Source organism: Laccaria bicolor, genomic scaffold, assembly GCF_000143565.1.
Source record: "Laccaria bicolor S238N-H82 LACBIscaffold_2 genomic scaffold, whole genome shotgun sequence".
NCBI lineage: Eukaryota > Fungi > Basidiomycota > Agaricomycetes > Agaricales > Hydnangiaceae > Laccaria > Laccaria bicolor.
Window position 1 is genome coordinate 2,172,969 of NW_001889873.1, and position 9,779 is coordinate 2,182,747.

The 9,779-nt window shown below is 48.4% G+C and overlaps 3 protein-coding genes across 3 annotated transcripts; 1 reads left to right on the top strand and 2 right to left on the bottom strand.

Annotated features, from left to right (window-relative positions):
• Window positions 1-612: 612 nt before the first annotated feature.
• On the top strand, window positions 613-2,719 carry LACBIDRAFT_305782 (uncharacterized protein; the record flags this gene model as incomplete). Its single annotated transcript, XM_001874721.1, has 12 exons — window positions 613-880; window positions 934-1,014; window positions 1,070-1,181; window positions 1,233-1,277; window positions 1,334-1,362; window positions 1,418-1,541; window positions 1,606-1,761; window positions 1,810-2,008; window positions 2,058-2,107; window positions 2,160-2,389; window positions 2,442-2,557; window positions 2,609-2,719. 12 exons carry the CDS (start codon window positions 613-615, stop codon window positions 2,717-2,719), a joined length of 1,521 nt encoding a protein of 506 aa, XP_001874756.1.
• Window positions 2,720-2,802: 83 nt separating this feature from the next.
• On the bottom strand, window positions 2,803-3,986 carry LACBIDRAFT_305783 (uncharacterized protein; the record flags this gene model as incomplete). Its single annotated transcript, XM_001875281.1, has 7 exons — window positions 2,803-3,160; window positions 3,214-3,308; window positions 3,363-3,474; window positions 3,523-3,627; window positions 3,679-3,697; window positions 3,749-3,871; window positions 3,932-3,986. 7 exons carry the CDS (start codon window positions 3,984-3,986, stop codon window positions 2,803-2,805), a joined length of 867 nt encoding a protein of 288 aa, XP_001875316.1.
• A 772-nt stretch (window positions 3,987-4,758) lies between these two features.
• On the bottom strand, window positions 4,759-9,272 carry LACBIDRAFT_305785 (uncharacterized protein; the record flags this gene model as incomplete). Its single annotated transcript, XM_001875282.1, has 10 exons — window positions 4,759-5,025; window positions 5,075-5,218; window positions 5,277-5,485; window positions 5,537-5,739; window positions 5,792-6,313; window positions 6,367-6,569; window positions 6,616-8,185; window positions 8,243-8,367; window positions 8,420-8,794; window positions 8,850-9,272. 10 exons carry the CDS (start codon window positions 9,270-9,272, stop codon window positions 4,759-4,761), a joined length of 4,041 nt encoding a protein of 1,346 aa, XP_001875317.1.
• Between the last annotated feature and the right edge of the window lie 507 nt (window positions 9,273-9,779).

A 9,779-nucleotide genomic window follows, 5' to 3' on the forward strand; every position in this document is an offset into this window, starting at 1 on the left:
AGGGTCGCAAAATTGAGGTCGTTGGGAACATAGCCTCGTTTATACCCAGCCTCTCGTTGTCTGTTTTGACGACGATCGTTCTCCTTACAAGAGATTGGGAACACAGGGTACAGTTGCGTGAGAGAGGGCGTCGTGCAGGATAGCAAGCTTGAGCAACAGAGACTTGAAAGAGACTAAAACAGGACGCCAAGTGGTCCCGGGGTCCAATTAAATTGAAAGGGTAAGAACACACTTTGAAACTGATGAAGAAAAGGTTGGCGCCCTCCTTCGAATTTCTTACCAGTCGTGCATGTATTTAATGTCAGTCAGCCTTGCTCTGCTTTGCTTTGTGTTCAAGTTTGGCTTGGCGGCTTGGCACCAATCACACTGGACAGTTTATGTAACTTGCATGCAGACCGCGTTGTGGCAAGGTGGAAATCACTTCCCCATCACAACACTGCCCCAACGGGCGCTACTCACGGTGTTTTATTCAAGTTTGACAGATGAACTATTCGAAACTCTTCCCTCACCAAGGAAACCCCCGTCACTCCACGGGGCCTCAAGAGACGGTGCAAGCTCTTCTACGCCCACCTCAACTCTTCCCTTCCTCCCTCTCATCAACCGTGCTAAAGTATGGCTGCTCAGCCAGAAGCCACCTTCTCAACACGGCAGCGTACTGTGATTGTTCGACCTCGAGATGAGGAGGAAGCTATTCAGAGCTCGAATGGTCAACATCTCCATGCGGTCAACATGAAGAGCCCCACAAAATCAGAGAACTCGCATATGTCCATGCATCTTCCCGACAAAAAAGAGCTGGTTCACCTGTGGGACAGATTTACGCGAAAAGGGAAGAGAAAAATCGGAGTGGTTGAGAGTCTCCGGGCAATTTTCTATTCATCTTGTGAGTCATTTCACCCGTGTTTGCTTCCCACCTAATGTCTTTGTTGGCTTCAGGGCTTAACATCTTCCTACTGTTAATAATACCCGCGTGGGTGTCAAGATTTCGACACTTCTCCCCGACCGTGACATTCACTCGTATGTCTTATGAATTGTCGTTTCTTATAAGCCGTCCCGCTCACCGTTCCTATAGTTACATTCCTTACGATTATACCCTTAGAGCGTCTGTTTGATTATGGCGGAGAGCAGTTGGCTCATTACTTGGGAATTGAATTAGGTGATCTCATCATTATTACTCTGAACAAGTAATGTCTTTTTTTGGTTTCTTTGTTTTTTTGTTGCTGACGTATATTAAGTACTGTGGAAGCAACCTTAGCCATCATTCTTCTAAAAAAATGCGAGTGAGTACCTTTCTCTTCATGTCATTCCGTATACCTGGCTGAACACCTTTCTTTAGATTGGTTATACTTAAGTCCACGATTGTCGGTGTGTTTTAAAACTTCGCTCGTCAGATAGGTGGGATATAACAATCGGTGTGTAGGTGTTGTCATTCTTCATCTTCTCCTTGTACCTGGGACGGCCTTTGTGACGGGAGGAGCACGTATAATCGAACAAGATCTCCATCCGCACTTGACGGAGCTCAATCATTCTCTGCTCACCCTCGGGTAAGTTATATTCCTGTTACATACACCGACCATGAAATGGTAACGGCTGAGTTTCTTCATGCAGGGTGCTTAGTCTCATGGTTCCTGCAGCATTCTTTGCAGCAATAGATGGAGGGTTTGTTCCAACGACGTCAGGAGCGGTGAACCCAGTCGTCAACGATGAGATTCGAGGCATGTTCCTTAAAATGAGTCGAGGCGTCGCTATTTTGCTTCTCTGCGTGTAAGAAACTCGAGAATCTTGCGTACTTATTTATCTGATTTGGTCTAGCTACATTTGTTCTCGGATCTATCTTCACAACCCTCCAGGCGATGACAATGCTCTGAGCCTTCATTTGGCGGCGGATGCTCCTGAGGCCTTCAAGCACGAAGCAACTCATCTGCAGGAAACTGATCCAGAGGTGAACCAATGGGTCTGCCTCGTAATGCTTGCCACTTGCATCGCTCTCATGGCTGCCACCGCAGAATTTGTGAGTGGTTCCGTCATAAAGGATTTCTTTTCTGATTTTAGGCGTTTAGATGGTAGAGAGTATCGAATTTGTCAGAGAATCGGGACATATTCAAGTGGAGTTGGTTCCTTTACTTTTCTTGAAAATCTTCACTTTCTTAATTGGCCTCTAGATGGTTTGGTTTAATACTTCTTCCGATGGTATCATTTGCGGCGGACGGGACTGTGGCTTCCGCGTTTTTTGTCCAATACCTCTTTCGTCACTTTTTCCGAGAACCCACCCCTCCAACGACACTGGCCAAGGGGCGTGCCATCGACCTGAGCATACAATTTACCCTTTTCTGGATGCCATTCTTCGTTCTCCTTGGTTGGTGGATCGGTAAACCAATGACTCTCCTCTTCGGTGTGTGATCCTTGGTTTTCATCGTGCAAATTACTAATTCTCTTCGCCCTAGATCTGTTCGAGGTCTGCGTCCTGATTGGGGCTTGCTTCATAGTCAACTACGTCACCGCTGACTCGAAAACCAACTGGGCAGAGGGAGTTGCGATGGTATCGTTCTACATCATGATTGTGGGTACCTTGCGTTTCGCAATGCAGTTTCTGCCTCTTACTCTTGTCCAGGCTTTATGTTCGTGGTTCTACACTGGCCAGACCGAAGTTAATTTCATGTCGCAATGCGGAACTGTTGCGGCGGCAATCGCGAAAGCGGCGACTGGTAGCAGTGAAGCATAGACTCTATATGTTGCGACTTCCATCAACCATGTCTTTATGCTATCCTGTTATCCTGAATCCCATTGTTACTACGCGTTTCTATTCTATTGGTGTGGCGATGACAAGGGAGCACCCAGTTCGTTTCCAGAAACAGCCCTCCCGAGTTCTTCCACCCTTTGGTGGATGAGAGTGGTCACTGCAACTCTAGCCTTGGAAGCCTCGAAGGTCGCTTCTGATGTCCCAGCAGTTAACCTTTCCGGCCGGTTGGAAATACAGGTATCCAAACAACTTGTAATGTCTTTAGCTGGTATTGGATCCCCAAAGGTGATAGTAAGCTCAACACCAGGTCGAGGAAAATATTTGTAGGGAAATGTTCGTCCTTCTGGCATCAGTCTGTCGAAACCGGTGAGCCACATTGGGATGATGACGGGAAGTATAGGCGCCTCCATAAGAATGCGACCCCTAGAGAAGGATAGTGAGCGATCGCATGCATCGCGTGCTGAAGAACGACGTACACGCCCCATTTAAAGCGAGGTAAATGGGCATAACCGCGAGAGTCTATCGAGTATGTGTTTGGCTGATTTATTTTGCCCTCACTGAAGAGGTGTATCTATGGAGGTGAGATTGAAGGATCACTTTGTGCGACAAATTTAATAAAACATACCCATTGCCCATCACTAAGCTTCTGTATGGCAGCATCCACGGAGGGCTGGTAAACACCCTTGCCGCGGAAGGTCTCGAGGGTCTGACCGAGACGAAAGAAGGTTGAAAAGATACTTTTTAACCCAGATGAAGCTATGTGTACGATGCAATGAGAGACTCACGGATTGGTAAACATGACGTCAGAAGCACCGAGCGTCCATCTGGTGGTGGTGGAACTGAGATAGTACCGGAGTGGAAGAGCAGCCCAAACTAAAGGGTCATCAACGCTGACAGAGAATCAATGAGCAAGAAGATAGTGCATGAGTAAGAAGAGTCACGTGGAGATGTGGTTTGAAACTAACAATTTAGTAAAAAATCATGTTAATCGTCGGTGAGTTGGACACGGACCAGTCAGAATGCCTTGTCTGTGTTGGCTATGTAGTGCGGTGTCGAGAGTGGATAGACCTTTGACGCGCAAAGAGCAGATACCGAGAGCAATGGCAGCTTTGCAAATGAGTCCTACACTGGTCACTGTTGCGACAGAGAGTGCCATCACCGGCACAGCCACAATAAAAAGAAAACAAGTCTCACCATAATTCCGCCAAATAATCCCGCCGACTCTGGGCCAACTCTCCCTCGCCACCATTCTGCGCCTTTCGCGCCCTAGCGCTGTCCGCGCTCAGCGACAATGTTGGCCCTCATGACACTTAGCTCCCTTGCTGCCCTCCTTTTCGTCTACGTTTTCATGCCCGCTCTATGGCTATCAATAATGTCCGCTGACGAGTCTCTCGACGCTCATGAATCAGGTCTCGCGCTCGTCGCTTCGCGTACGCATTCATTCTCTGGCCCTTGCACCCGTTTCTCATATTTACTTCTAGGAAATCCTTTCCGTGAGACTGGTCCTCCCGCCAACATGGCGAAGCTCATCTTGCTCCGACACAAAGTGAATCCACATGTCTACACCCCAAAAGATCTTATTTTACATGTCTTTAGATTCAAAACAGCAACAGAAAACGGCGCAGTCCTTCACGTTCGCGTCAAGCATCGCGAACTTACAGCGTTCCATCCTCTCGTCCGAAAGCATCTTGGGTGCGCTTCGGAAAACCCTTTGGCGGAAAGCAGTATCACTGATACTGCTTTGTCCCGGTTCAGTACCCTTTACTGGGACATACTATTTGTCCTGTGCTTTCTTATACCCATCCTTTGAAGCTACTCCTCAGCCTTCAGGAGACTGTACCACTTTATTACTATATTGCCATCCCATATTTGCTTTCTTCCCTCTTCATTCGCACCTTCCCCTCATCTTGCTTACCGCTCTTCAACACTAGTTACTAGCGCTAGAAACTCCATGTACTTATAACTTCAACGAAGGCACAAAGCTGAAAACTACCAACACGTGACTAATAAACCAAGGCTGCCTATGCAAACCTGTTCGTTCTGTCGACTGCCGATAGGAAACTTTCTGCTGCCTTCACAGGCTTTGGTACATTGACTGGAGGCGCGGAGCCTGCACCAGCCAACGACGCACGCGACACTTTACGGAGAGCGCTGCCTCCTAGACTGGTTACGGCTGCACCGCCAACAGATCGTGATGTACCTGGATTTCTTATCTTTCCTTCGCGCTTCATCCAAGACTGCTCTTGATTTCGCTGACGTTGATTAGATTTGGACACGGAAGATAGGAACTTTGAAAGACATCAATTCAGGAACAATAGAACATGAGCCACAACTGACCTCCAAACCATCGTCAAGCTCGGTTGCACCTATGATTGAAGCACCAGCCATCCTTTTGTTAAACTTGACAGCCTTCACGCGGATGTGGTCTTCCTCGTCTTTGCCGTCTATCCACAACGTATCGGTCAGGTCCATCTCATAATCCTGAAGACCGGTTGTTAGAAGAGCACAAGAATTACTAGAGCACAGCAAGCGGGCGAACCTCGTCTTCCAACCCTCCATCGTAAATTTGTCGTATCAAGTCATCACGCGTGAATTTGCCCACGTTCACGTCACCTTCTTCGTCATCGTCCCCAACAAGAGTCCTGCTAGACTCCTGTGATGCATCTCCAAGGTGGTCGAAGTCATTACCATCATCCAGTACAGTCTGCATGTATGACTCGGCAAATGCTTTCGTCTCCGGATTGGCCTCTGTGGCCAAATGATGAGTCCCACTCTATAAAACAAGCACAGGTCACCCACCCAATGCTTTCACGTCGTCTCGATCAACTCGTGCCCTTTTCATTGAATGACGTGCCCGTCTAGCACGTTGATCTTCATCATCACTTTCATCCTCACTGTCATCCATCCCCACACCATGATGACGTTTCTTCCGACGCAACTCACCACGCACAGCAGCTTGATGCAGTCGCTCCAGCGCTTGATCATCTTCTTCAGCTTGCTCACTAAAGAGCTTAGGTGAACAGCGTGGAAAACGTCACAACGAAAGATACGTACTGAAATTTCTCCAAGATTTTTTCTGCGGCAACTACTTCCTCACCCATCTCCTGATCATCCACAAGGGTCTCTAATGTCTTATCGAGGTCTTCGTCTTCGTCTTCTTCCTCTCCTCTTTCAATGTGATGTTTTGTTCCGAAACCAAATGCGTCATCTTCATCCGATTCTTGGGCCTCGTCCTCAAAAAACTCTAACGCTTCGTGACGTTTCCACGCTAACTCTGCCTTCGCCTCCTTCGCCGCTCCTTGGCGGAGAAGGTCGAAAGCGTCAGCTGGCCGTTTTCTGGTGCCAGGGCTGTCTGAAGATTGGTTATCGGTTGCCCTCCTCAGGCGTGAAAGTGGTCCTCCGTCAGGAGAATTATGTGAAATCCCTGAAAAGGACAACGTCCCTAATGGAGCGCGTGGTGCAGACCGAAACCCTGTCGGGCTAAAGAGGGTGTCGCGAGGAACCCTTGACTGGGACGGCGACGCAGGTTTATAAATTTCTGGGCTGTGAACATCCGGTCTCGTTTGAGTGAGGAATCTGTTTCATAGTAGCTGCGGAAGAGAACTTCTATGATGTCGTGATCCACATACCCATCATCATTGACATACAGCTCAGCACTCTGTTGGTTTTTCCGACCAGCGTTTTCCAACAAATAATCTTGCTCTTTCTCAAATATAATGTCAGCTTTGCGTAAGACGTTGTCTCCAGCTTGGAATGCAGGCAGCAGGGTCATATCTTGAGTCAGATCAAGGGTATCCGATCGACGAATTTGGTTGAGGGAAATGGAAACAGCCTGAGAGCAGGTTGAGCGTCTGCAACAGGGAGTAATACCCTCATACCTTTTCTTTATCCTTGAATGAAGCAAGGGGCCGTGCGTCTCCCTGTTTTTCCGTGGCCGATTCGAACAAATCCGAAAAGCTGGGCTGTAAGACGATGGATGCAGCAGCATTACTGCTCGACGTTTTGCCCGAAAATTTCTGGAACTCATCCAGGTCGCTGTTACCAATACAAGCAGCAGGAATAAAAGTAGACGAATTAGTGGATAGATGTGAAGATGCTGTTCTTAGCTGTGAAGCAAAGGTTTGGGTAAGATTGGTGGGGGCAAGTTGCATATCCTGCGAACTGTCACCACCAACCAACTCCTGAAATGGTCTCCGAGAATCTAAGCCTTCTCCCAAGTCAGGCGACGACATTGCCGAACTTCGTTGTGTTTCGCCTCGCAAAGACAGGGACCTTCCTAAGGGGCCCAGCTCTGCATGTCGAACAACAGCTTTGTTCTCCTTATCTTCGCTATAATCAAACATGAGACCAGTGTCATTTTCCTTGTCTGTTTCGTTCTCCACCCGCTCATCCGCTGAAGCTGACATGTAATCCTCGGATTCCAATATCATTGTGGGTGGTTTATCAGGCAGGACATTGTTGTGTGAAGGATGCTGAACTCTGGGCTTGGGCTCATCGTCCTCGTCGTCTGAATAGAATACTGTCCGTCGCCGGTGAGATGATCGGGTGTTTATATTCTCCTGATCGTTGAGGTCATCTATCAAAACATCCCCTCCAACATCGTCCGCCATAACTTCGGCTGCACCCTGACCTTCGTCGGGCTCGGGTTCGGGACTGGCAGAGCCCCTGCCCTCTGGCATCCAATCATCATCGTCCTCGTCTTCCTCGTCTTCATTATCGCTATCATTTTCGATCGCACCAGCCATCCGCGCCTCAGCGGCTTTTAGTCCCTTCTCCACAAGCACGTTCAAAGATTTTTCTGAAACTTCTGCTGGGCCTTCAGAAATGAGGATTCTGCCTCCAGCCTTCATGTAATCTGCCTCCTTCTTGTGAATGGTTTCGCGAATATCTCCCTTGACTTTACTCCAGAGACTCGTATTCAACTCGTCACGTGTGATACCTGATTTACGCCGACTGGTTGACGAACCGACATTGTTGAGGGGACCCAATTTGGGTGCAGCGCCAGACTTCTGCATTGACAAGTTCATGCCTGCAAAATTGAGTTGGACCTTTCTGCCTTCAGACGGTCTCCCCTTGCTAGTAGATCTGTGGTGTTCCTCGTCAAGTCTGGTAGTGCCCTTCTCCGGAGAAGGCAGAACGACAAGGTCGTCGTCTTCATCTTCACTGACCAACGGTGCATTCTGCTTTTCGACCAGAGCGCGCTGTTTGAGTGCCTGAATGTCTTCCCGTTTCTTCGTTGCTATCCGCTCTTCATAAAGGAGCTCAGGTTCAGGAAACTCGTCGTCAGACTCGGCGGCTGGAATAGTTGGCGGTATTATGGGAGGACATTGTTCCCCTTGAAAAGGATGGACAGAAGATGGTGAGATAGGGCGAAATATATTGACGGCAGAGCTACGGGGAGAAGAAGGTGGATCAGAAGGCACTTGCATGCTGCTTTGAGTATTTTTGCTAAATGACGAAAAGGAATTATTCTTAGAGCAGTGGCGACAAAACGAGAGTACTAACACGACGGAAAACAAGCGTTGCAGGGTGTGCTTATCGCGTTGAGGACGAGGGATGAGGCATTCTTTTTCCGTCGCGATCCGAGCACGCGCTTTTGCTGTTTCGGTGAAGTCTTTTTTCGTTGGCGCCTGGTGAATAGAAATTTAAACAAAATACGACGTGCATGACTACCTCATGTACCTTGACTTTCGGCTTCCTGGACTTATTGTGTGGGATTGTCTGTTCAACATGGTCGACTTTCATGTTACGACCCTCCCCCACACTCATCATTGGGGCCACAGTCACGCCACCGTCTGAGGCAGAAAGTGTAGATAAGAATCCGGGTTCGGGGGTGTTAATGCGATGTAGAGCGGATGGTGATGAGTTGCTGGAATGTGTGCCGTTTCCCAGCTCACCATCTGAGTCTGAGTCTAGCAGCGTGGTTGGTTTTTTTGTACGTCGGCGCCGCTCACTGATGAGGGGAGATGAGGGAGGTGCCAAATGATCTACAGATCTTGGTGAAGTCGCAGTAATGGTAGAAAGAGGACCTGCAAAGGAATCATCCAGAGGAGCGTCCTGAAACGAAACTGTTAGTTATGCAAAAAAAAACGCAATTCGTAAATCCACCTGCTTTAGATGAGGGCTGACTGGACAACGATTGGTCGATTTTTGACGCATCTTGACTATCGGGGAAGTCAATTTCATCATCCATCGCTTTCAATTGCGCCCGCCATTCAAACTGAAATCCCGAAGAAGCTCGATAGAATTTTTCCAATCCTCCATGTGTTTCTACTGTTCCTTCATCATCTGAGGTTTGTGAGCTCGGAGGAACCTCTTCGTCAAGTCCGGGCGGCCCAGTTTGGTGGACACTGGCGCGCGACGGCGCAGCCAGTAAAGAAGATGAGGTTGATGCCTCAATATCTTCAGCTGGAGGGGATTTTTTTCTGCCATACGTTCGAGTGGGCCGTTTGATCTCGCTCTTTGCAGAGTCGCGTAGGGGAGATGAGGAGACGGTGGAATCTGCCACAATGGATAAATCCTTGCCCAGTGGCATAAGAATAAAGAAGGAGATTAAAATAGGAGGTGTCGCAAAAACCGCTAACGAGACCGCGGTCTTTCGTTGGTTGTTCGAGGGAAGAGACAGGTGCAAGAGCACTGCGTAGGAGACGACGTGTTACAACGTCACACACCGTGACAGTTCGCGTTAGTGACGTCACATGTGGGCATTTCAGTCATTTCTACTCTCGTTTATGTACCCGAACGTTGTGTCTGTCTTATTCTACCTCCCCTGATGGAAGCAAAACACCTGTGAACCCCACCTATTTGGTCCTATTAGACAGGAACAAGATATGCTTGTTCCTGTCTAGTTCGATCAAAGATGGCTTTTGTAACGCTCTGGGCAATAACTACCAGTAGTGCGTAGGGACTTTATAATAAATTCTTACCTGTGCTCACCGGCAACCATGAATACCAGTCACCGGTGTTTGGCACTTGGCGGCATTGCGCTCCTGCCCATAAAGGGTTCGATGCCATCACGAAGAACCCTTACTCACCGTTGTTG